At 44.5% G+C, this 26,680-nt stretch overlaps 1 protein-coding gene across 1 annotated transcript in view; it reads left to right on the plus strand.

The window, feature by feature from the left end:
* INSC (INSC spindle orientation adaptor protein) overlaps positions 1-26,680 on the plus strand; it is a 126,730-nt gene that overhangs the window by 58,840 nt on the left and 41,210 nt on the right. The window contains exons 3-7 of the mRNA XM_045484617.1: positions 291-636; positions 1,602-1,654; positions 3,178-3,301; positions 17,741-17,854; positions 23,604-23,729. Coding sequence (XP_045340573.1) covers positions 291-636; positions 1,602-1,654; positions 3,178-3,301; positions 17,741-17,854; positions 23,604-23,729 — 763 coding nt within the window. The remainder of the gene's footprint in view (positions 1-290; positions 637-1,601; positions 1,655-3,177; positions 3,302-17,740; positions 17,855-23,603; positions 23,730-26,680) is intronic.

The following is a 26,680-nucleotide window of genomic DNA, read 5'->3' on the forward strand; positions in this document are numbered from 1 at the left end:
TGAGCCACGCAGGCGCCCCTCCATTTTCTTCTTATTGTAAATATCATCTGCTACTGTGACAGACGTCATTGCCTGTTGTTTGTCTGGTCATCTGCTCCCCAGACTTTTGTGCCTCAGTCTTATTATCTGCAAATTGGAGATAATGGAAAATAAGAGGCTTAAGGTAAGTGAACACAAGAAACAGTGATGAGCATAGAGTAGATGTTTAGTCAACATCAGATGGCCTGAAACGGAAACCTTTGGAAATCGTGGAGTGTTGACAGCCATCGTGGCGCTGTTCCCGGCTGCAGGCTGCACCTGATGCAGGTGGACTCGGTCCAGCGCTGGATGGAGGACCTGAAGCTCATGACCGAGTGTGAGTGCATGTGCGTCCTGCAGGCGAAGCCCATCAGCCTGGAGGAAGATGCACAGAGTGACCTCATCCTGGCCGGCGGCCCTGGCCCCGGAGACCCCCTGCAGCTGCTTCTCAAGAGGGGCTGGGTCATCAGCACTGAGCTGCGCAGGATCGGGCAGAAGCTGGCCCAGGACCGCTGGGCACGCGTCCACAGCATGAGTGTGCGTCTGACTTGCCATGCCCGCTCCATGGTCAGCGAGTACAGCGCTGTCAGCAGGAGCTCCTCGCAGGAGATGGGCCAGGTCGGCTGCCCGGGGCTGGGCGTACGCGGGCACTTGGAAGGGAGGTACCTTCTAGAAGGGTGGGTGTGAAGTGTGTGGAGTTTGAACTTTTCCTGCTCCAGGGCCTCCTCCTCCTTCCAAAAATCAGGGAAGAGAGCGAGGACCTTTACTGAGTACCTACCATGCACTAGGCATTGAGCTAGGTGTTTTTGCACACATGTCATTTAACCTGTACTGCATGAGAAGCAGACATAACCACTGTGAGAAGCCATACGGTGGTTCAGTATACCCACTTGAATGTCAGACTGTCTGGGTTCAAATATCAGCCCTGCTGTGTGACCTTCGCAAGTTACTTACCTTCTCTGTGCCCCAGTTCCATCACCCTGATGAGTATAATAATAGTATTTTTTTTTCCACAGTTGTGTTGTGAGGACTAATGCATTAAAATAGTTGATGAAAAATATTAGTTAGTATTATTGTCCTCACTTTATACATGAGGAAACAAACCCAGAAATCCTAAGTACTTTGCCCAGAGTTATGCAGTGAGTGGTGTAAGAAGAATTCAGTCTAGGTTTTTCTGATTCCAAAGCCTCTGATGTTGAATCTTTTCCAAGCCCATAGTGAACCATTGAAAATCCCCCTCTGGCTTTCACTTCCCATCTTAGTGCTTTACCCTTTTCCTTGTCCCACCTTATAGATAGTAAACTTCTATTCATCCTTTGAAGCCCAGCTCAAATGTCCCTTCTTCTCTGAAGCTTCTTAGATCCCCCAGCATTAACTAAGTGCTTGTTTTCTGTTTTGAGCTCTCAAACAGCTGATGATGGTATCTTTTGCCATCCCTACGACACTGTGTTACAGTTTATGTATCTATTTGCAAAATCAGATGATTTGATTCTTCATCTTTATACCCCAGAAGGCCCCATATAGTTGTTGATCTTCAACCAGTGCTTGTTGGATTGAGTAAACTTGATCTGTTTCTTCTACAGATTGAGAAACTGCTAATGGAGAAATGCTCAGAGCTCTCAGCGGTCACAGAGAGGTAAATCTGGAAGCTGGGTAAGACTGGACAGCCTGCCTTCAGGCACAGGAAGGAGCTGGCATCTTCTTCCAGAGGGAGAGTGAAAGTGGGAAGGCCTGGTGGTGGTCTGAGAGTTTCCTTTTGCTGACGCTTATCAACAACCTTGAAAGACTCCCTTGGGATTTTCTGCCCATTTTAAGGTCCAAGGAGAATGTAAAAGAAGAGAGAGGCCCAGGCATAGAAAGTAAGAGGATTATTGAGGGCTGGTAAAAAAGAAAAAGGAAAAGGTTTCCCATAGCTTTGGGAAGCCCCCACTCTACCCCCAAAGTCAAGGCCAGGTGAAAGCAAACACTCACACCCTGTACTCACATACACACAGACAAGGATTTCACAGACACGTACCTGCCCATACACAGATATATAAACACACACTCATGCGTTCACAGAAATACACTCACACTCTTTTCTCTGTATCTCACACACATAAACATATATACGTTTACACTCAGACACATACAGACACTCAGCCTCACATGTATACACACCCAGGTGTATGTTAACACTCTCCCTTACTTTTTCCAAGCCCATGCCCTGCAAGAGAAACATAGGGCTTGGCATCCCCCAGCACCCCCAGGGGGTCTTTGCCCTTCCAGTGGAACATTCTCAGGCCACAGGGGTAAATTTAAACCTGATCCACCCCATATTCTTCTTGCCTGGGGAGAAAATTTTTAACTTTTTTTTTTTTGGTTGGTTTTTTAATTTGAGAGAGAGAGAGCAAGCACGAAAGAGGGGGAGTAGGGCAGAGGGCGGGAGAGAAAAAGAGAATCCCAAGCAGGTGCAACGTTCAACTTGTAACTGGACAAGGGGCTCGATCCCATGACCCTGGAATCATGACTTGTGCTGAAACTAAGAGAAGGAGGCTCAACTGACTGAGCCACCCAGGTGCCCCTAGACAGCCATTAAATTTTTTTTTTTTTAATGTTTATTTATTTTTGAGAGAGAGAGGCAGACAGAGCATGAGTAGGGGGAGAGGCAGAAAGAGAGGGGGACGCAGAATCCGAAGCAGGCTCCAGGCTCTGAGCTGTCAGCACAGAGCCCAGCGCGGGGCTTGAACCCATGAGCTGTGAGATCATGACCTGAGCTAAAGTCAGATGCTCAACCAACTGAGCCACTGAGGCACCCCGAGATAGCCATTTTTTAAAGGTCACAGGTATTGCCTTACACTTTGAAAGTGAGCACTGGGCTCACTTCTCTCAAGGAGAAGCTCAGAGGTATGGATTTGATCACTTTCTGATGGCCTTTCTTCCTAGGAACATGGACGGTTAGGTCCCATTTCTGGCCAGCACTTCTCTGAACACGAGGCGGCCAGAGTACAAGCAAGCTATTGAATATTCCATCTCTGGCTCCCCTGGAGCTGATGAGTTCTTCCTAGGTTACTCACATTACCACCAGGCCTGCGACAGGCCCAGATCTGACTTCTGCAATGGCTCTGAGCTGAATACCTGCCCCTTCCAGTGGTCCACTCCATGGTTTCTTTTCCCCAGGTGCCTCCAGGTGGAGAATGAGCACGTCCTGAAGTCGATGAAGGCCTGTGTGAGTGAAACCTTGAGCACACTGGGCCAGCACTTTGGCCAGCTGCTGGAGCTGGCCCTGACCCGGGAGGTACAGGTCAGTGCAAGCTGGGCTGTGGGGAGGGGCACTCATGTATGTAGCCTGTAGGGGCGGGAGTAGAGGGGGGTGAGGCACTGGGCCCTATCTTGGAGGACACCCTCTTCAGACCGCCAAAGTGAACTCCAGCACCTAGCAGACAGGACTGTCAGAGCTTGAAGCTTCCCCAGTTAGCCCAAATCTGCATGTTCCAGATGTGAAAACTGGTGCCCAGAGAGGGAAGAGACTTACCCAAGGTCACACAGCAAGGCTGTGGCAGAAGCTGGCATTTCCCAGCTGCCCTTTCAGCATTGTTCCTACCACCTTAAATCTTCCCTGTGTGGTTATTGCCCACAGTACACAATATGGATGCATATTGTCCTGAAAGACTTAGGGCACCTGCAGGGAATTAGCCAATTCCAGACGTCTTGGAAATAGAAGAGAATCTGGAAAGGTCATATAGTCCAGCCCCTACCTTTAGTCAGGCTCCTGCTTGATTCTAGAAAAACGAGGGCTTTGGAATCAGACAGATCTACTTGTAAACTGTGGTTCACAGTGAGACCTTGGCCAAGTTCCTGAACCTCTAAAAGTCCTCATTTCCTTCATATATAAAGTGAACCCCCCCCCCCAACCCCGTCAGAAGTGAAAGGAGAGGATTAAGCAAATGACATAGGGAAAGAGCTTAGCACATAGTGTGAGTTAAATATATGTTATTTCCCTCTCTTGCCTTTTCCTATTGTAAAAGTCTCCCAGAAAAGCAGATTGCATACGGTTTTCATTATGAAACGTATTTACATGTTATTTATAGTTACAGAAATATTGTGTTACATATTTGCCATTCTTTTCCCACCACCAAATAAAAGCCTTCCACAAATAGCAAGTCCCTTCCCATATCAGCTTCTCTCTAAACTCAGCCTCTCTACGGAGCCCAGAGGCTTCCTTTTTCTCTCTCCTGTGTGTCTGGCTCACTTTGCACAGGGTACAGGTTCTTCCAACCTGGCTCACCTGCTGGTCAGAGGAGCTGGCCCCAGGCATTCTGACCCTCCCAACCCAGAGAGTCTGCAAAGGCCACTCTGTCCGAGGAGCCTGGGATGAGGGGAAAGATGGGGTGCTGGGGCTGACGCTTGAAGTCGATGTGCAGATGCTGACCGTCACGTACAGGGGCAGATGGTGGTGCCAGCTGGGGCTGGCATTCCAAACTGAGTTCTCGAGTTCCAGAGGGACCCTGTGGAACATGGGAACATGGGGCCAAAGTGGGTGAAAACGTCAAGGAAGCGATGAGCGAGGATATGGAAGGTAGTAGTGGGGAGGAGGGGAGCCTGGAGGAATTTTTGAGCAGGGCTGCAGGTGCCTATGATGCCTTTTTTGCTACTTTTGTGCCCTTTTGCCTGGCAGTACCAGGGTTAAAGAAAAGGGCTAAAATTGAAGAGTTATGTTGGAGTGTAAAAGGTAGCCAGGTGGGTTTGGAAGCAGTCATTCTACCAGGAGGCAAAGGGCGAGGGTGTCTTTTCTGTGGTCTGGTGTCAGAATCCTGGGGGGAGCTCCCTGGGCTGTCAGGAACCTGGACCTTGTGTACTATGTAGCTGATTTCCTGGGGGTGCTGGGTCCGTTCTGGTTTTTTCCTCATCCTGATCTTGTTTGCAGTGGAATTCCTAATCTGGTCCTTCTGCTTCCATGGCTAAATCCTGCCCATCCCCAGGTCTGACTATGGGTTACTGATGCTTTTTGCCTGCGAGCTGAGCCCAATCCACAGCTCCTCTCTCAGAATTTGGTCCCTCACTGGCTTCCCTCTCCTCATCTGTCCTGCATTCCTCTGCATATTCGTTAGCTTCCTGATAAGCCCCTTTTCCTCTTCACATGCTCTGTGGGGTCCTCTGAGCCCTCCTATGGGTTGGGCTTGCTGTGCTTATAATATTTTTTGGCTGATCTTTAGCTTCTTTTTACATTAGAATGTTTCCATAGAGGACGGTAGTGACATAAGGAGATACACTGGCTGAAGGCAAGGTGATTTGTGTTCAGTGGTATAAGTGTGTGTTTCCCAAATTTGTGACCCAATATGGTTCCCTAGGACATTAATAATTATAGCAGGATCCTATATTGGGGGTGTCTTGACATAAAGGGAATTAAGCCTATGTCCTTAGATTGAGGAAGTCTTCTAAAAGGTCCTCACACATTCATGGTATTTCTTGTCTGATCTGTAGCTTCCATAGTCAGAGATTTGGGTTTGTTTTGTTCATGGATATACATCTAGTGACGAGAATAGTACCTCTTATACAGTAGGCCCTCAATAAGGATTTATTAATGAATGGATGTGAAGCAGTGTATTCCAAACTTATGTGGACGCAACAAATCTTTTTCATTCTTAAAAAAATTTTTTTTTACATTTATTTATTTTTGAGACACAGAGAGAAACAGCACGAGCAGGGGAGGGGCAGAGAGAGAGGGAGACAGAATCTGAAGTAGGCTCCAGGCTCCGAGCTGTCAGCACAGAACCCGATGCGGGGTTTGAACCCATGAACCGTGAGATCATGACCTGAGCCGAAGTCGGACGCTTAACCGACTGAGCCACCCAGGCACCCCAAATCTTTTTTATTCTTAAAGCACTTGTTCACTTACTCTGGGATGCTGGCATTTCAGGAAGTGCAATTTGGTAAAAGCATTGTTTGTACTGTGGAGGCTTTCGAGCAGAGTAACAGTGCTCTTCCTGGCCCCCACCCCTACCCCCACCACACACAGAAATAATACGTGGTAGAACAATGCTTACAAGGAGGGCAGTGATAATCTAGCACACGACTCTGCACTGGTCTCCTGCATCCTGGAATGTTGTGTCCAATTCCAGACCCCAGGTGTATCACTGGCAATGATTGGGCTCCGAGGAGACTTCTAAAAGGGTGGGGGCCAGGCTGAAGATCAAGATATGTGGGAAATAGTTGGAGGAGGAGAGGATGTTTAATCTAAGGATGGACACTCTGCTCCCTCCACAGTCCTGTGTTTTGGGGACCTGAAAGGAAAAAGGACCCTAGGCCAGCAGGCCAAATCTATAGGACATTCTATGTAAAAAGGAATTGGGGAATAATAACTCTGCCCTGCAATGGAAGGGGCCACCTTAGGAACTCCCCATCCTTGAGACAAGACAAGTCATGCCCTGGAGGACATCAGCAGTAGCCAAGTGTTTGCAAGACTTCTTCCAACCTTGGTCGTATGGATTTCTATGAATGTAGGTGTTGTGGGATAGTGGACTGGGTGGGGGGTTTGGAGGCATATCAAGGTTCAGATCCTGACAGTGCTACTTACTGGATATGACAACTTGGGCAAGTTACTTCATCTCCCCACCTCTAAGTGGCTTGTTGTGAGGGTGAAATGAGACAGCCCATGAGTAATCAGTGGCACTCTTCTGACTAAGTCAACTGCTTTATTCACTAAAGACTTGCTTTCCCTTAAGAGCTCACAGCATGCTTTGCTAAGAGCCCGCCCCCAGTCACCTAACGAATTGTTTGTTAAGATAATTTAACTACTTGGTGAGTATGGAAAAATTTAAGGCTTAAATGTCAGGAGGCACCAATAGGAAATTAATGAACATTGATGATTAATCTATCTGGGAATAAAGGATTAGCTATGTGGGAGGTAAGAGAAGACTTAACTTATAAAAATTGATTTACTTTAAAATGACTTCTAAGGGACTCTCTATTGAATAAATTGACTTTCACCTGTACCTTTGAGTCCTTGACTCAGCTTCATGTGGGTAGATGTTATATTCATTTATCTTTTCATTCCATCAATTACTTTTGATTTTAGTTTAAAATAGCACCTTTATTCTAATAAAACTGATTAGGGAATGTAGCTTTGGCTCTGTGGCTAAGCAAACTAGTTAAAACTTTATCGCACAGCTAAATTTCCCCTCCCTGTCCTAGGCACAGCTGGTCAGCCTCAGGCCTCACCTGAAGGACAAGCACCTACCTTGTGACAGAGCTCAGACCTGAGGGATACTCCCTAAGAGAAGAGAGACAGGGGCTAAGCTTAGCATACTCAGTTCCTTCTTCCAAACTCATGAACTCATCCCTACCCTCTCAGGAGGATGACACAGGGAGGTAGGGAGTGAAGCCAGCAGAGGCGTGTCACTGAAATCCCTGCACAGAGGACAGTAGGAGTGGGGACCAAGTACTGTCACAGTTCTTGCCCTACTGTGCTATTGGCCTTATCTGTTGGGGGCTGTGGTCAGGCAAGAGTGTGCCTGGGCCCCTTGGGGGAGGAGGTCAGCTGCCAGTGGGGAAGTTCTTTCCCACCTTCATGAAGTCATTCTGCAAATAACAACCCCTACCTCTTTGCAGATCCTTCTGGAATCACAGTGGGACATTTAGACTCTGCCCCCAGAAGGCTTGGAAATGACTCGTGATATTACATTTAATAAATTATCTCTAAGGAGGTTTTGTAACTAAAGCTCAAAATTTGCTTTCCTGTTCTATTTCCTACTCTTCAGTTTCTTGCATATATGTTGTCCAATATAGATAACCAGAGGCTGCAGTGCACCTAAATGGTAACATAAAGATCATCTGTACTTTCCAGATGAGAAAAATAAAGATGTACAAAATTTAGAGAAATAGTCTGTTTCATTATTAAGTTCTGTGGGAGAAAATAAAATTAAAGAAAAAAAACCCCAGTCTTTTCCTGTAGGAAAAATTCCAAGTCCCAAATACTTAGGTTAATAGAATTCTCTTCAATTTTCTTCTTCTGCTCATCTTAGTCAGAAGGGTCTCATCCCAGTGTGCGTGTGGTCATGTTACCTTGGGAAGCTACAGTCCAGGCTGTCTCTCCAGCTTTGAGAGGAGTTCCTTCTAGGCTTCTCAATTTGTACTGGTCTTTCCCAACCATACTTGAAAGAGGTAGTACCTTGGATACACAATAGTATCACAGCATTACCCCTGCATTCACAGAAAGTGAAAACAGGCCAATCCTCAATCCGTTAGTCAGGAATTCCAGGCAACATTTCATGCTGGGACTCTGTCTTAGGGTTGCTGAAGGCCTTAACTTATCTGCAGTTGAACGGAAGAGGGTGGGGAACAGACACCATCTTGACGGCATCCATGGGTAGGATGTCCGTTTAATTCAGTTGTCCATAGTCCACAAGGCTTTGTGATCATATATTCACTGGGGGAAATCATCTACCATAGGTTAACTGTGGCATGATGTTTACCACATATGGGAGAAAAATGTCTCCTTTTTCATAGGAGGGCATTTGATACATTTACTTCTTCCTGCAAAGTCAGGCATTTATAATCCTTTTCCAACGACTTGCTTGGTTTGCACACTTTCCCATTCAGCATTTTCAACATTTCTTAATTTCTAGCCGCCCCCCCTAAACACCGTTTCTGCCACCCCAGGCTACATTGATTTGGGCTGCTTGAAGTGACTTTGGCTACATGTCTTCAAACCACTTTAAAGACACTGTATTCTCCAGGTTTCCAAAGATTTTCTAGGAGAAATGCAAACACATATACTTTTAACGGAATCAATTTCTAGATCTCCAATTTTTATTTCTTTCCTAAAAATTATCCTCTCAATAATACACAGTTTCTAACATCCCTTCTATTACTTTCCAAAAGAAGGCCATATTCCCCCAACCCCCATCCCAAATCTTATAGTGCATTGCCCTGCTGTGTAAAACTTTGGAGGATTGGGGAGACCAAAGAAGAAACCTTCATCCCTGAACCACAGACCCATAGGCCTCTGTGAATTATTTCTGTGATTTTTCTTACATATTTCTGTTGAGAAAGGCATTAGAAATTGTGTGTGTGTGCGTGTGTGTGTGTGTGTGTGTGTGTGTGTGTTATTTTAAAGTTCATATATTTATTTTGAGAAGAGAGAGAGAGAGAGAGAGAGCAAGGGTGGGGCAGAGAGAGCGGGAAAGAGAGAGAATCCAAAGCAGGCTCCGCACTGTCAGTGCACAGCCTGATGTGGGGCTCAGTCCCACAAACAGCGAAATCATGACCTGAGCCAAAACCAAGAGTCAGATGCTTAACCAACTGGGCCACCCTGACACCCCAGAAATTGTGTGTTCCCACTGTGGGGATATATAGTAGAATGGTAGTGTGTGTGTGAGTGTGTGTGAGTGTGTGTGTACCTGTGTGTGCTTATATGTGTGTGTTGGAGGAGTGGTTTTGAAAGATTTAAATTTATCATATTTCTTCCATCTCTATTTACTTCCAAATTGTGCATGGCTCTTGAGGGACATTTTCCTTTGACAAAGTAAAGAGAGAACTGGTAAGACAAATCAAACACTCAAAATGGCTTTTGGGGCACATATTTAAATGCAAGCAATTCCCTTCAACTATATCTCACACTCAAACCTAGGTTATGTCATTCATCGCAGAGAAAAACATCTTTGAAGACCCGAAGATTCTAAAGGTTAATGATAATGATGATAATGATTCTTTTTTTTTTTTTTTTTTTAATGTTTATTCATGTTTGAGAGAGAGGGACAGAGCACAAGTTGGGGAGGGGAGGAGAGAGGGAGATACGGAATCCAAAGCATGCTCCAGGCTCTGAGCTGCCAGCACAGAGCCTGACGTGGACCTTGAACTCCTGAACTGTGAGATCATGACCTGAGTCAAAGTCAGATGCTTCACCTGTTGAACCACCTGGGCACCCCGATAATGATTCTTTTAAATGTAGCTGGAATACTTTTGAGAATGACAACATTTTGCGAGATATATTGTATAAAATCCACAGATCCAAGTTTTACATGATTTTTTTTTTTTTTTTTCAGATTCGGAGTACATTATTTAAGAAAGCAGTTCAAGCCTATTTTGTCAACACATTTTATGAAATATTTATACTAATTTCTACTTCTTGTTAGCAAAATACAAAATTAATTGCTAGCAGCTGGACTAATTAGATTTAAGCAGTAAATACCTTTTTCCTTCTTTAAATATGTAGGGAAGTCTGATCGTGAGAGCTACTAAAAATAATCAAATGATTTCTGATATTTTTATTCTCAAATTTGAATTACTCCTTACAATGAACACCAAATTTCAATACATATATCCACCTATTTACTGAAAGAATACAATGCCTTTTTTCACATTCCTAGATTTATAACAAATTTGCAATGTTATCTGCCTGTTACTTTGCATTATTAAAAGTTTAGTAAACGTATACTAATAAATCAAATTTTATTTTAGCTCTCTATTATTTTAATATTGACAGTTTTAACATTTTCCCTTAGAGAGTGATTTGTATAATTATTTGTCAGTGCATTTTGGGGCATTTCTTCAAACACATATCAAAACGCTTCGTAATCAAAAATGAAGTTAGGAGGCACCTGAGTGGCTCAGTCGGTTGGGCGTCCGACTTCAGTTCAGGTCATGATCTCACGGTCCGGGCATTCGAGCCCCGCATTGGGCTCTGTGCTGTCATTTCAGAGCCTGGAGCTTGCTTGAGATTCTGTGTCTCCCTCTCTCTCTTGCCCTCCTCCACTCATGCTCTGTCTCTCAAAAAATGAATAAACGTTAAAATTTTTGTTTTTAAATAAAAAATAAAAATGAAGTCAGTTCTGTATTGAGAAAAGTTGTCTTGACTGATTGGCTTGGCTGAAAGAACTGTCTTTGCCAATTAGGTTTTAGGGTGGGTGTTTTCCATAAATTCAACAAGCAAATCTGTAGATTCAAGGTTTTTATAAAACATATTTGAAACACACACAAATATTTTATTAAAAATTGTATTGGCAATGAAATTAATAATATTTTGATTTTCCTAATCCCGTCTGCATAATTTGGATAACCGAAGGTATTCCAAGTAAAAGAGCAATGGGTATAATTAATAATTATTTGATAAGTCTTGATAAAGTACTTTTGGAATTCTTCCCAGAAATTGAGATAGTGAATGGGCAACTCTAATGATTGGGTAGCAATTGCTTTTGCAAGTCAAGTGGTTTCCATTTCTTTTCTTCTACCAATTGAGAGGATTTATCAGCTGGAAGATCATTAAAAATAGTGTCTGATGGGGTGCCTGGGTGGCTCAGTTGGTTGAGTGTCCAACTTCAGCTCCGGTCATGATCTCATCGATTTGTGGGTTTGAGCCCCATGTTGGGCTCAGTGCTGACAGCTCGGAGCCTGGAGCCTGCTTCGGATTCTGTGTCTCCCTCTCTCTCTGTTCCTCACCCCCTTGCATTCTGTCTCTGTCTCTCTCAAAAAGAAATAAACATTAAAAAAAAATTAAAAAGGTAGTGTTTGATGATGGATCACCATGTGATTGCACAATTCAGAGTGCACTCAAAGGGTCAAGCAGCATGGCTATAAAAACTCCTCCCATTTGTCTCTATGGATTTATGGAACAAAATTTTTCAGGTTTACATCTAAAAATATGCATTGGAGCACTTGGGTGTCTTAGTTAAGCGTCTGGCTCTTGAATTCGGCTCAGGTCATTGTCTCACGGTTCATGAGTTTGAACTCTGAAAGCACTGGGCTCCATGCTGACAGCGAGGACCCTGCTTGGGATTCTCTCCCCCACTCTCTGCCCTTCCCCTGCTCGCCCTCACTCTCTCTCTCTCAAAATAAATAAATAATCTTAAATAAACCACACAAAATAAATTAAATAAAAACATGCATTAGGTCAATATTCAATAATGTCTACATGAGTTAATGAGAAAGCCTAAAAAGGATACAAAGCCTCATTTATCTCATTAAGACCTATGTTTATAATAAAATGTTCATCTTTATTATGTATAGTTATCAAAATTAGTAATCTATGTTGTGTTGACCAATTGTACTGATACTAATTGTAACAGTAACTCAACCCAGAAGAGAGTATTTTTAAACACTTAGGACCTTATAGTCACAGGAAGTAAAATGACATTTCAATGTTTGTTTATTTATTTATTTATTTATTTATTTATTTATTTATTTAGAGAGACAGAGCGTCAGCACGGGAGGGGCAGACAGAGAGGGAGACACAGAATCTGAATCAGGCTCCAGGCTCTGAGCTGTCAGCACAGAGCCCAACATGGGGCTCGAACCCACGAACTGTGAGATCATGACCTGCGCCGAAGTCGGACGCTTAACCGAATGAGCCACACAGGTGCCCCATTAAAATGACTTTTCAAATTTCAGTGATAAATATGACAAGGGTAATCAATAAAACACTTTGAAACTCAAATGTGTTACAAGAAGATGAAATTCTGAGGGGGGGGGGGTTGGAATGGGAACATACATTTAAGGATGAAAAGAAAATATGTGAAATGTTCACAATGTTGAAGGAAGAGATTATTCGTACATTTTTAAGTGGATGATGATGTTGGTATCAAGTTACATTGTATTTAAGTTTCGTTGAATATGTCTAAAAGATGCAATGCTTTTATTTTATGTCATTATCTACAATCTGCTGGAAATTACACCCTTTCCAACTTTGTTCTTGAAACTTATGATGAAAAATTGTCCCTGTCAAATTGAAAATGTGTGAGGGGTCATAGATTTTTCAAAATTCCTTTAGGGATAAATAAGAAAATAAAGACTGCCCTAAAATGCACAGACACTCTAGTTCTATATCATGTTGGCTGTTGTCCCTGCCTCTTGATGGAGAATTGCTTAGGTCGTAAGACCCCTGTCTTCTAAGGATGCTCCTGAAGACTGGATCCTTATAGGCTTCAAGAGGACCAGTCCCTGTGACGTGTGCTCCTCAGAACACAGTCTTTCCATACCTTTTGAGTAGGTTGACCTCGAGTAGCATTTCTTTCTGCTACATCTTTTTTTTTTTTTTTTTTTTTTTTTTGGCATTAATGAACTATGCCTCCAGTATTCTCTTTCCTTTCATTTATCTCCTACTCCTTTCAGGGAGACTCAGCTGAATTTCTGACTGTTTACCCTGCTTCCCATGTTGGTATCTTTCCTTATCTAACTCCTAGCATGAGCACTAGTTGCTGGGTTTGAGCAACTTTATCACTTTGACTTTCTTTCCTTTCTGGCCCATTCTTTTGTTTTTCAAGAAAACTCTTCTAGATTTGGCATTTCCCTTATTGAGAGAAATTAAATCAATTAAGGTCTATATTTGCCCCAAGCCTCCAATTCTAAAAGATCTTATCCACATTTGCCTCCCCACAATGTATATTCCTACCTAGGAGATATTTTCCTATCAGAACAATAGCTAATCCAAGCCTGTATTCAGTTACAGCTTTGTCTGTCTCCTCTTTAGTATGTCCGGTCTTTCTGTGCCTTTCCTCAGGGGCCTGATTCATGCATTTCTCCAATACATTCTTTTAGGACATAGGCAATGCTAGATTTGCATTTTCAAAACCTTTCACCTAGAAATTTATCTAGCAATCCTTTAGATATTTCATGCTGTTCTCTGTAGTCCTTTCCTGTTTTCCAGAACTCTGTTAGTGTATAACAAGTATAACAATCCAAATAATAACCATTTTTATTATATCTTATAATCTGAAGGGCCAAGAATGTGGGCAGAGCCTGGATGAGTGATTCTTCTGTTCCATATGGCATCAACAGAGGTCATTTGGTGTTGTTCAGCTGGCAGATGGTTTGGAGAGTCTTAGAAAGCTTCATGACATGTAGAGTGCCTTGGAGGGGATGGCTGGAAAGCTGGTGTCTACTGAGATTATTGATCAGGGATCCTACACATGGTTTCTCCAGCATGACAGTCTCAGAGTTACAAAACTTCTTACATGGTAACTCAGGACTCTGAAAAGAATGTTACAAGAATCCTGGGTGGTAGCTTCAAGGTTTCCCATGACCTAGCATTGGATGTCCTGAAACATTACTTCCACCAAGTGCTGGCTTTTATTTGTCAAGCAAGTCATTGAGGCCAGCCCAGTTTTAAAAGGTGGTGGTGGCAGGAGGGAATTGGAGCTCACGTCTCTATGGGAGGAGTAGCAAAGAATTTGTGGCCATGTTTAATCTGCCACACCCTGTCACATCAGCCCACATTTATGTCATTTCTTTGCATGGCTGGGCTGCCCTAACTATGTCCAACTATGGATTCTCTATCTGAAGCTTTACACAGAGGCTTCACTGTATTTTCCTGGCTCCCTCTGAGGAACTTATTCCAGGCTGATGTATGAGAGTTTATCTCTCCTGATCAATTTCACGGGTCTGCAGTCACTGCCTGAGAAACAAAAATACTTTTTCCTTTTTGAATTCCTTATTTAGAGAAGCTAGATTGTGTACATTTCCTTAACCCTTCTTTATCCCTTTTTCCTGGTCTTCAAGATTCAGGGGTTTTGTGTGTGTGTGTGTGTGTGTGTGTGTGTGTGTGTGTGTGTGGTGTTTTTTTTTTTCTTCTCTGCCTAGTCTGTCTTTAAAAAACTATTTCTGTCATTCAGTCTCATCAATCTTTGCTCCATTATTTTGTCTCTTTTCTGCCACTCTTCTTATGATACAGGGTGAAGCATACTTTTGACACGTCTTCAGTTTCTCCTTGATTGCCTGAAAAAAATCTTGATTTTAGAGACTGTGTTAGTTTGAAGCTGACACCAAGATAGGATATGATAGATGCCTGTGAAGGATGAAAGGGAGGAAGTGGGGCAGGCATGGAAAACCATGTTGCAGGTCTGAACACAGAAATAAAAGGTGGAAGGAAGACTCGAATAGGAAGAGACGTGGAACTTTCAGGCCAAAGGAGTCCCCTTTAATGGCCACGGGCTGCAGTAGTGCCCCTGGGAGTAGCTCAGGGAGGTATGGCCTCAACAAGGACACAAGGGTGGATCCAGAGGGACAGCAGCTGAGGCTCTCAGTCAGCTCTGCCCCCTGCAGCAGGAGCTCTGGCTCCCCCAGGGTAGAGAGCTGCAGATGCTAACGGGACCCAGGATGGAGAACCACTCTCCAATCTGGTGAGAGTTGCTAATGAGGCTAAATATTCTCCTTGTCTTGAGACTTCTATCTTTGCTGGTCCAGGTGAGGTCCTGCCGACTTTGAAGGAGATGGATTCACTGAACTTGGAAAACGGGAAGTCAGATTCGCAGGATTTCAGGTCCAACTAACTCCACCACATATCACATGCTTGACCTTGGTCAGATTTCTTATGTCTCTGTTTCCTCAAGTGAAGTGAGGGTTGGACAAGACTTGCTGAGGGTCCTTCAGCTCTGACATACTGTGACGATTTCAGTGGGGCCTTTGATCTCAAATTTTTCCAAATTTATCTTTATGAAAAGGATGATTACAACTTTTCATTGTCAGAGAGCTGATTCACTGAGATAATCTGAGGCATAATTACGGTATACGTGCGTAGAGACATTAGCAAGAAATTATTCTCAGGCGTAAATGGTCTAGTGTTAGCAGATGATTGCAAAAGACATTGGGTTGAATTGTTTAACGTCATGCTAATTTGCTTGAAGTGCAAACACTAATCAGGAACACTGAGTAATTATGATTTAGGTACAAGCCCCCAGTATATGAAATCGGTGTTTTCATGTGAGCATTAATATGACTTACGTAAGTGCTTACGGTATGATGGGGGAGGATTCTAAGAAGGACGTTCATTACAGAGACTTGCAGTAACAAATCTTGGTGATTAATTTTACCTTTTGTTGAATATCTTATAAGAGGCATCTATCAAACCTTAGGGAATAATTTTTACATTTAATGTTGCTTGATTAAATACACACTTAATCTTAGACTGCTCTCTGTAGAGAATTAGTTTATTGTATGTGTGAAGTATTTTATGAGTTTGAATAAAGAGAAAAAGAGAGTCATTTACCTTGAGCCTTAAACACACTTAATTTTAATCATTTTACAAATGGGGAAACTGAGGCCTCGGGGTTTTTTTTTTTTCTCTATTGCCCAAGATCACAAAATGGTAACCGCTGACAATTTTATTTTGCTTCCATGTGCTGAGTACCTTTAGAAGTCCTTTATTTATATATTGGCTACCTTTTCTTTTGTTAAAAAAATTTTTTTTAAATGTTTATTTATTTTTGAGAGACAGAGACAGAGACAGAACATGAACAGGGGAGGGGCAGAGAGAGAGGGAGATATAGAATCTGAAGCAGTCTCCAGGCTCTGAGCCGTCAGCACAGAGCCTAATGCTGGGCTTGAACTCATGAACTGTGAGATCCTGACCTGAGCTGAAGTCTGACACTCAACCGACTGAGCCACCCAGGAGCCCCTGTATATTGGCTACCTTAATAAATGGGTATAGCCACCTTAAGAGATAGACGCTGTAAATTCCACCCTGTTTTACACAGATGAAAACTGAATCACAGAAGGGCTAAATTCCTTGCTCTGGGGCACCCGGACACCATGGCAGAACCAGGATTTGCACCCAGGGCAGTTTGACTCTAGAGTCCCTGCTTTCAACCTCAGGCACACTTCCTCATCAACATAATGTGTTAAAAAAGGCAATCTGGCACTAGAACTCAAGTCTATTTCCTTTTAAGTGTTTTTTTTTCCCCGTAACGGTGGGTTTAATTAAAAAACAAATCCATTTTGATATTTTAAAATAACATAGCAACTGCTCAGAGCCCCCAGCTCTGGAGGTGTGACTTTCTTGCGCGAAGCACCCCCAGGGCAAGTCTTCCGAATCACTGTCTCCACATCTCCCAGGAGAAACTCCAGCAACTAGAATTAATTAGCAGGTAGGAATCATTTATAATCAATGAATCATATGCTTCAAAGCAAATGGCTGATTATGAAGTAGTTTCAAGATACATGAAAAAGCTTTTTCCCAGAAATAAGCTAAACTAATCTTTATGTCTCATTTGTTGATGAATTTTCCATTTGCTTTTCTTCCTGGTCCTCCCTGGGTCCTAGGTCCAGTCACTTCTAGCCTTCTTACCACAAACCTTAGTTCCCTCAGCTTGGAGCGGGGTGACATTCCTGAGTCACCCACTCTTAGACAGGAATCCCAGTATTGCTATTTTGGCCTGGCTATACAATGCAAATGTCCTCCCAAGGAGTAAGCTACTGTAGACTATTTCTCTCTGTTTTGTTTTGTTTTGTTTTGTTTTGTTTTGTTTTGTTTTGTTTTGTTGGAGGCTACTTCTCTTGACTCAACCCCTGAACCCATTACCCAGCTGGATACCCACCCGTTGGCTATCAGTCATCCCAAACAAACCAATTCTTTGGCCATAGCAGTAGCAACCCCTTGGTTTTCAACTTTAGGGTTGAATTTAACTGCTGGTTTCTGTCTTCATTCGAAGCCAGGAGAATAACAAAGCAGTACTTGTTGAGACCATCAGTACTGAGAGCTGATTTTCTGTCGATTGGAACGGGGCACATTTGTTGTCGATGCCCCAGGGGTTTGAAATTATCCCTTATTTCTGAAATGTAGTTCAGACCTCATACAGGCTCATGTCTTTCCCAAAGCTAGAACCTCACCACCCCCATACTGGGACTGTGAATAGGGCAGGATTATAATTTCTAGGGGGCTTTTAGGAGCCTGGATCCATTGGTATTCCATTAAGGAAGATTAGTGGAGGATAGATGAAGTGAGTAACCATCAGACTTTGCTATCTTTTCTTAGGCACTGGTGAGAAAAATCAATGCCTCAGACAATATCTACACCACGGAATCCACCACAGGGAACCTGTTCAGCCTGACCCAGGAGGGGGCTCCCTTGTGCCGCATCATCGCCAAGGTGAGTTTCATGGTTAGAGGCCAAAGTGACAGGCTTGGAGAGAGTGGGAGGGAGCTAGTTTGGTGGGAATAGCTGGCTCCAGAAGTTGTTGGCTGTATGATCTTGAAAGAGTCACGTCCCCTCTTAAGGCCTTGGTGTCTCCATCTTTAATAGTGGTTAGACCCTCTGATTTCAGCTCCCTCTTGAGAAGAAAGCAGTGCCCCCAGGGTCTCATCCCTATACTCCTCTTAATGTGGTATCTGTTAGGTATATCAACCCTCCTTTCTCATCTCTACATATCTCACCAAACCCAAACAAAACATATCCCCCAACTCAGGTTCTTGATGAATCCCCCAAATACCTGCAGCCACTGCAGTACCGCATGAGAAGACAAAATTGAGGGTAACAGTGGTTTTCATCAATTACAATGGGAGTTCTAATTCACCAGCTTCGTGGGTAATTTGCCCCTACGCTTGGTGTGCAGACACTTAGGGTAAATACAGGCAATTGATGATCCTAGGCTCTCACCAGGGTCTTCTATTTCATTTTTGCTCATTTTTTTTTTAAACTTGAGAAATGACATTGCCATGGAGATAGAACTAGTGATCTAATTGGACACAAAGTTATGTCTTTCAGGAGATGTATGATGCCAGCCACAGGAAGATGCTGTGGTTCAGTGGTCCCCAGTCTTGCCTCTGTCTCACAATCCCTCAGGGGATTTTGGAAAACACAGATCCTTTTGCCCCCACTTAAATTTACTGAAGTCCTGGGATGAGACCTGAGAATCCACATTTTAACGAGCACTACAGGTAGTCATGAGGCATGGCCACTCTCAGAATCACTCACCTAAGCCCTTAAAGAAATCTGGAAGAGGAGTATGGAAAACAATTTGACAATAAACTTCATATATTGAAAAAAAAAAAGAAAAAAAAAGAAATCTGGAAGAGGAGGGTAAATGCTTGTCAACCCTGCTTAGGGGAGCAGTAAGTCGCATATAACCACAACAGGTAACATTTGAGCGTTGCTGTCTTGCCGTCCACTGTGCTTAATGCCGTTCAGACATTATTTGCTTTAAATCACAAAACCATCCTAGGAAGTTGGTATCAAGTTGTTCTCATCCATAATTGAGGAAATGGTTTAAGGGACTTACTCAAGTTCACACAACTGATCAAGAGTGGAGTGAGAATTAGAGCCCAAGTTTATTTACTTCAGAGCTCATGGTCCCAAAGCCCACAGTGGTGACTTCTGGTTTCATCCTGGCCCTTTAGATTCTTGGGCCAAAGAGTGACTCAGAAGTTCTCAATCCTGATGCATGTTAGAATCGCTAGGGAGCTTTAAAAGTCACACAGCTAGTAAGTGAGGGAAATGGAATTTGAAACTGCCTGCTTGACAGCAAAAGCTATGCTCTTGCTTACTATTCTGAACTGCCTCTTAGCAACCCTCCTCCTCTTTTTCCTTCTTCTCCTCCTGTTCCTTCCTCTGCCCTTCTCTCTGCCTTCTACAACCTTTGTTATTTTCTGCATCCTTCCTTCTCTCCAAGCATTGTGCTAAGCTTTTCATTCATTATCCCATCTGATCCTCTCAATGATCTGATGATGTGTTGTAATTATAATTCCCATTTTTGAGATGAGGGAACAGAGGATCAGAGAGAAGGTAAATAACTTGTCCGAGGTCATGCACATTAAGTGCAGAGCTGGGATTTTAACTAGATCTTCTGCCTCCAGAATCTTCATCTCAATCTTCTTGTGTCTTGAGTCCTTGGGAGAGAGTAGACAGAAGGCTGAAGCAAAGAGAAGATTCAGTGATGACTCCCATCTTCCCAGCCCGTAAGAGGGTGAGACTGGTTCCTCCAGTGGAGTCACCATGTCTGGGTTTCTAGTCCTGACAGTGACACAGGAGCTGGGAGCCCCTGGTGCACTCTACACAGCATCCTCACTGTTGATACTCAGGTAGTGTGCCCAACACTGTGGCAAATTTGGGGCAAATCTGGGCCTCGAAGTGGCCTGCCCCACCTACCTCCTCAGGGCCCAGTGTGGTCTGTCTTTGGGCCATTCATCTGTCTGAGGTCTGCCTTCTCAGCCTCTTGGGTTCCTTTGAAGACCAAAGAATAAGCCCAGCCCTCCCTGTGATGGTAGTAGTAAGCCCCATCCCTTCTTGAGCGCAGAGCAGAGCAAACTCCCTTGTGCTATGTCACAATTATCCTGCTCTTCTATTATTTCCCCCATCACTAGCCTACATCCCACAAGTAGCCTCCTCAGCTTTATGACAGCTTATCCCAAGTCTGTCTGAATAATAGATACCATTATACGCGTTGGCTTTGAGCCCATAGCTTTCTATAAAATTAAACAAGCTCTAGCCAACAGTGCAATTCTGCTAGCTCAGGCGATTCCCAGCTCTACTCTAAGACGAGTGCTGTTCTTGGGTCCTTGAGGGGTTTTCAGGGTGGTCCACACAACTATTCCATGTACCTTCCTCTGGAGCCTCCTTCGTCCTCTCCCTTCCATGTATTCCAACCCTTGGGATACCTTTTATGAAGGTTTGAGACATTCTTCTAACCAGGAAGCTTTCCATAGACTGACCCTCACCTGGGTGAGGCCCTCTCACATACATGAACTCAGTTGTTCCCCCCAACAGCTTGGTTGTGTAGCTGCCGTGACCCTGTTTTGTGCCGAAGTTAACCCGCAGCAAAGTCAGGATTTGAACCAGAATCCCCTCAGTCTGGATTCAGCATTTCTTCCCTTGAGATTTCCCAGCAGCTAAAAATGCAAAGGAAGCTATTTTTCACAGGCTTGGCAAACAATGTAATGAGGACCCAATGCAAATGGGTACTGAGGCTTAAATATAGTTATGCTGAGTTCAGTGCTTCCCCAGCCAAAGGAAGGCTGCCACATTGATCCTGGCTCTCAGTCTGGCATTCTTTGGTACCATTTCTTTGTTGTCTGCTCCAGATGTAAATACCTACCTACCTGTCCATCTATCTATCATATCTATCAATGTATCTATCCGTCACTTACCATCTCTATCATCATACATATAAATATTTTATACTATATATGATTAAATATAAACACACACATAAAATATAAACATACATATGTGAACACACATATATAAATGTACCTACATACATAAGCACATATATGTGTATAAATAACTTATATCTGCAGGGAGGTCAATAATAACCAGCCGGGCTGGCTGGGGAGAACTTAGGACTTCTGTTTCTTCTTACCTTAAACACTAATTTGATATTACTTAGTGACTCTGAGTAAGGTCTTTATGTGGAACCCTCATCAGATGTCCCAGAGACCATGAGAAAGTAGGAAGACAGGGATAAAGGATGGTGAAGCAGGAAGTCGGAGGGGGTAAGTGTCTTGCTGCACAGTAGATTATATCTTCATCAGAGGAGTGATGTGTGTTTAACATCAGAGTGATTCTCTTTGACCCTTCCACAGCCCCCATGACTCCGTGGCTGCCAGAGCCTGAGTTCAGTATGGACCAAGGCAGTCTTGCTCAGTGCTTAGCCCAGCGTCTGACATATACTACACCATGAATAGTTTTTGGCTGCGTGGATGAATTTATCAGCCATATATGATATGCCCGTTTCCCACCAAATGAACCACCCCAACAGGAAGTAGGAATACGGAAGTTAAAGAGCGCTCTCAGCTGATTGTAAAATGTCAGAATTTACGAACTCATCTTGGTGCCTGCAGTGATAAGCAGCAAAACTCTTAGAATGAAGAAGGCTGCCAGGCTGATCTTGGTGGGACGCTGGGAAGGGCAGATTTGGGAGGACTTGTTGCAGCGAGGCCCAGCACTTGTTGTGCTGGGCCCCAGAAGTCATCGCTGTGGCTTCTTCTAGTTGCTCATTCATTATTTGCGCTGTCAGTCACAGCTGCGCCCCCAGAACATGAAACAGTGCCTGGTGCTCGGTACATTGTTTGTTGAAAGAGTTCTCAGAAATCTGACAGTGGATGATATTTTGCTGGACTCAGCTTCTTACATTTTTTTCAGTTTGGGGAACAGAGTGTAACAGGTTTAGTTAGAGCCAGGGGTGGTGAGGTTAAAGGCGAGTGCCCTCAGGGCCAAGTTCAGATCAATCTTCACAAGTTCTTTACTGCTGCCATCCCCAGGCGCCCTTGCAGGCCTCGGGGAAGGGGATGATGGAGGAAACAGGGCAAAGCCAAATGTAGGGTGTCCAACTTCTCCTGCTCTGGACATCCACGGTGGTGTTGCCACAGGTTTGCTGGGCGCCTGGTGAATCTGCTTTGGGATCTAAGAGCCATGGTGGTTCCAGTGATTTCTATAGAATAAATATGGCCAGTTAGGATGAGTGCCTCACCTTACCCCTGGATTCTTCCCAGAAGTCCTCCCAGACTGCGGTGAAGTTCCACAAGTTAAAGGTGTTTCCATGCCCAGCTGTCACAAAACAAGTACGCGCTCACACTCAGCTAGGGTGTTTGTTGCTGAAGGTTTTTGTGTGTGTGTTTTTTTTTTTCTTGCAAACTAGAGTAAAGAAGGGAAAACATGGATGATGTAGATTTGGGTGAATGATTTCACCCATCTGGCTTGCTTTTTTTTTTCCCTCACAAAATGAGTATAAATTCTAGTATTGATATAAATAAAAGTCCTTTTTTGAGTGCCTGCCATGGTGGTTGGAAGGATCTGAGAAGTAATGGTGTTTTCTGGCAGAGAGAGAACCTGCACAGGGCACTAGGCTTCAGTTCCCTTCACTTGCCTCAGACTTGCTTCTAGAACCTATTTCTGAGGACTCCAGGCTTGTTCTGTGACAGGCTGCTGAGAGGGAGTTGCCAGGTATGTGGAAACAGTGTTGACTAGTGTTGAGGCTGGCCCTCACAAATATGTCTGCCCTAGCCCCTGGCACCACAGCCCCAGAAGCATTTGGACAGTCCTATTTCCAGTTTGGACCATCAAGGGTGACATTACTTTTGGAGGTGGCATTTCATTGCAGTATGCATTTGAGCATGGAAGTGTGTGTGTGTGTGTGTGTGTGTGTGTGCGCGCGCGCGCGTGTGTGCGTGTGTGCGTGTGTGTGTGTGTGTGTGTGTGTGTGTGTGTAGTTTAGGTGAGGAAGAATTCTTTTTTTTCTACCATCTTCTTAGGTTCTCTGGTGCCCTATAAATCGGGCTGACAATTTTCTCTTAACAAGAGAAAAACAAGCAAAAGTTTATTAGCATATGCATCACGATTACACATGGGAACACTCAGAGATGAGTGACTCAGAGGCTTGGTTAGAACTTGAACTTATACAGCCTCTTAGCAAGAGAACAATACATTTTTAGAGAACTAAAAAAACAGATAACAGGCCACCTGAAGAGCACTTTGAGTCTCTAAGAGTGGCAAGTTGTAGGAAGGCAAAGCTATGGAAAACTGGTGATAGATGAAGGATGGTAGGTAAAGTTTGTTATGAGGATTCCCCTGATGGCATCTCCAGGCTGTAAGGGTCTAAAGTTATCTCTGGTGATTAACTTTTGTCCTTCCTAATAGAAAGGGAAGGGGGGATATCTCTGTAAATTTATGTCCTCCTTCTGGCAAATAGGAGGAGGGCAGAGACCTCTGATATCTGCTTCTTCTCAGTTGCCTTCAGCTCAAAATAATCTTTATGGCAAAGTGATGTGTTTTGGGTTGGCATATTCTGCTGCCCTAAAGATCCAAAAGCATATCAGCTGAGTGAGGGATGACAATTATTCTTGAGTCAACCCCAGGAAAGGTGACACAGGGAGGTGAAGTGACATTTTCTTTTTCTTGGCAGGAGGGTGGTGTCGTAGCCCTCTTCAAAGTCTGCCGGCAGGATAGTTTCCGGTGCTTGTACCCCCAGGCGCTCCGCACGCTGGCCTCCATCTGCTGTGTGGAAGAGGGTGTCCACCAGCTGGAGAAGGTAAGAGAACAGCTGGCTGGCTGGGTGGGGCTCAAGGTCTCTGAGTCAGGTGGGTAGTGGGCGGGGCCTGACATGTGGTGACCACCTGGGCTTCTTCCTCTAAGAACCTATTTTTCCCAGGTATTGCTCTAGTGAGGCTGCTGGGATTTTGACTATGGAAGTTGATGAAAAGGAAAGGGATTGAGGAATTTGGCCAGGAAGGGCAGGACCCAGAGGGGCACTCACACTTCCTGGGTAGAGAGGCCAACGGTCCAGTGGGCAGAACACAGCAGGAGGCAGGCAGGTAGGGTGTGGAGTGGTGTCAAAGTTCAGGGCTGTTGGTCTTTCACTCATGGCCCCAGTGAAGGAGGAGGATCCTGTTGCCTGGGGAACAGAGTGGGCAAGAGAAGGACGGACATTGGCCTGGGCAAGCAAGTGGGGCTCAACCAAGACAGAGGGATTAGGTAAGGGAAACTGAAGCCTAAGTCCAAGTGTATGTTGGGTCAACATGGCATGGGATGAGTGGGGCCAGAGGGAAGGTAGTGATCTGGTAGACCCACGTGCCTCAGCCCCTGGCCAACCTAGGGCGATGTGACTAATTCTAGCTACCACCCCCTCCCCTACTCTCTCCAGGTTGTAGGGCTGAGATTGGGGGTACCTTGAGTCTGGTCTGTATTGGGATGGGGCAAGCAAAATGCTCCCCTTCCTCTGTACCCTTGTCCCACAGTCTGGTCCCAGCTCCCAGAAAACCTACCCCCCACCCCCAGCGTCTTCACTTTGGTCTGGACTCCTAGTCAGAGGGTCGTCTCACTTTCCACCTGCCTCTTTCCAAATCTACTCAGGTTACGGGACAGTGTTGTAGGATCATGGACTCAGAGATGCTTTTAGCTGAGGGTGGAGGATAGATGGGGACTTGGCTCATTTGACAGATGAGAAGGCTGTGGATCAAAATGGGGAAGTAATTCGTCTGAGGTCCCAAAGCAAGATGGTGGAAGAGCTAGCACCACCCCCCTGGGCAGAGCACCCCTTCCTGCAGGGGTGGAAGCCTTTGTATATGTGTGCTTAAATAGACAGCGGAACGGGAAAGGGGGCAGTGACAAAACAGACAGGCTCCAGGAAGTAAATGCATTGGGCACCTCCAACTTTCCGTGCTGAATAATCTTCTCTTCTCCCACAAAATCTTCTTCCTTGGGTAGTGGAAACATGGCCAGACTGGTTTTGTTTTTCATCTTCTTTTCCTGCTGGTTACTGGGAAGAACAGGAGGGAAAAAATAGAAGGGACTTAAATCACCAGTCCTCCAAAAGCCGTGGATTTCTTGGCTTCAGAGAGTTTGCAGAGCAGCAGGAAATTTTTAATCCAGGGAAGAAAACCAGCAGGGCTTTTTTTTGTTTGTTTGTTTAGAGCTAAAAACCTGTGCAGCTGGGAAGTCTGGAGGATATTTTTCCTTCCACCTTCCTGCTGCTGCTCCAAAGCTAGAAGGCATGAATGCATCTTTGCAGGGGCTGCCCTGGCCTGTGCTGATCTAGCCCCCAACACATATCCCTTTTTAACTCACTAGAACCCTGTGAGGTGAGCTCTCTTTATGTCTCCATCTTAAAGGCAAGGAAACTGAACCTCAGGCAGTTTAAGTAACTTGTCTAAAGTCACAAAGTACATTCTAGAGCCAGAATTTGGACCCCGTCTGCCTGAGTCTAATGCCCAGTCAACCTCACCTCTTCCCTGGTTCACTTAGATACTCTCAGAGTGCCTAAAAGCCCCCGCAGCTAAATCAAGGTCACCTCACTGCTCCTGGCCAATGTGCTAAGCAGCCCCCACCCCCAACTGGCACAGGAGAAGGTAGTCCTAACTGGGCACTCCCCTCTTCCCTGGCAGCTTACTTTCTATACACAGACATTCCTGAAACACCTCTTTGCCAGGCAGAGGGGGGATGAGGTCGGCCTGAGAAGAGCCCCCTGGTGGTCAGAACAGCGCCTACACTGTACTGCCATTGAGCTTGCCTGGTGGCTCCACAGGCCTCCTAATTACATTTGATGCTTGCCTGCGTGTGCAAGCATCCCCTTTGCACAGATGAGGAAGCGGAGACCTGGAGAGCGGAAATGACTTGTCGCACAGAAATACACGGCTTATAATTCATTCTTTTAGCAAATATTTATCTACTGCTCTTTGCCAGGCACTGTTTTAGGTGCTGGGAGTTTAGCAGTGAACAGAACAGACAACCCCCCTTGTCATCATGGAGCTGCCGTTCTAGTGCAAAGGGGCGGCAAGTCGTGGCCCGTGGGTCAAATTCAGCCCGTGGCCTGTTTTGAGACAGCCATGAGCTCAGAATGGTTTTTTTTTCTTCTGTTTTTAAATAGTTAAAAAAGAAATCAGAAGAATAACATTTTGTGCCACGTGAAAATTATGCGAAATTCACATTTACAGTTTTTGACCCATGAAATTTTAATGGAACTGGCATGCTCACTCGCGTAGCTGTTGACTGTCTACTTTTGTGCCACAGCAGCAGAATTGAGTAATTGCAAGAGACCATACAGCCCCACAAAGCCAAAAACATTGACTATCTGGCCCTCGGCAGAAAACGTTCATTGACCCTGGTCCTAACAGGTAACGAGCACATCGTGACAATAACTAACATACATCAAATACTTGCTTTGGGTGGGCACTTTGCTCAGCACCCCCTTCCATTGTGTTGGATGATGGTTGCTCCTCTGGTGCTGTGATTATCCCCCCTGTTGCTAGAAGGATGGGAGACTTGGAGAAGTGAAGCACCTTGCCCGAGAGCACACAGCTAAACATTGGTCTAGCAGCCTTGTATTTGTAACGGCAGTTCTGCCCAGCCAGAGCCAGCCTGCGCTGTGAACCATTATGCAGACCCAGGACTCAAATCTGACCTGTTGAGGCCGATTTCCACCTTCTTTTCCTCCTATCATGCTGCCTCCAAAGTTATGAGAAGTCCTAGACCCAGGAAGGGCCA

The sequence above is a fragment of the Leopardus geoffroyi genome, chromosome D1 (genome assembly GCF_018350155.1).
Source record: "Leopardus geoffroyi isolate Oge1 chromosome D1, O.geoffroyi_Oge1_pat1.0, whole genome shotgun sequence".
In the NCBI taxonomy this organism is placed as follows: domain Eukaryota; kingdom Metazoa; phylum Chordata; class Mammalia; order Carnivora; family Felidae; genus Leopardus; species Leopardus geoffroyi.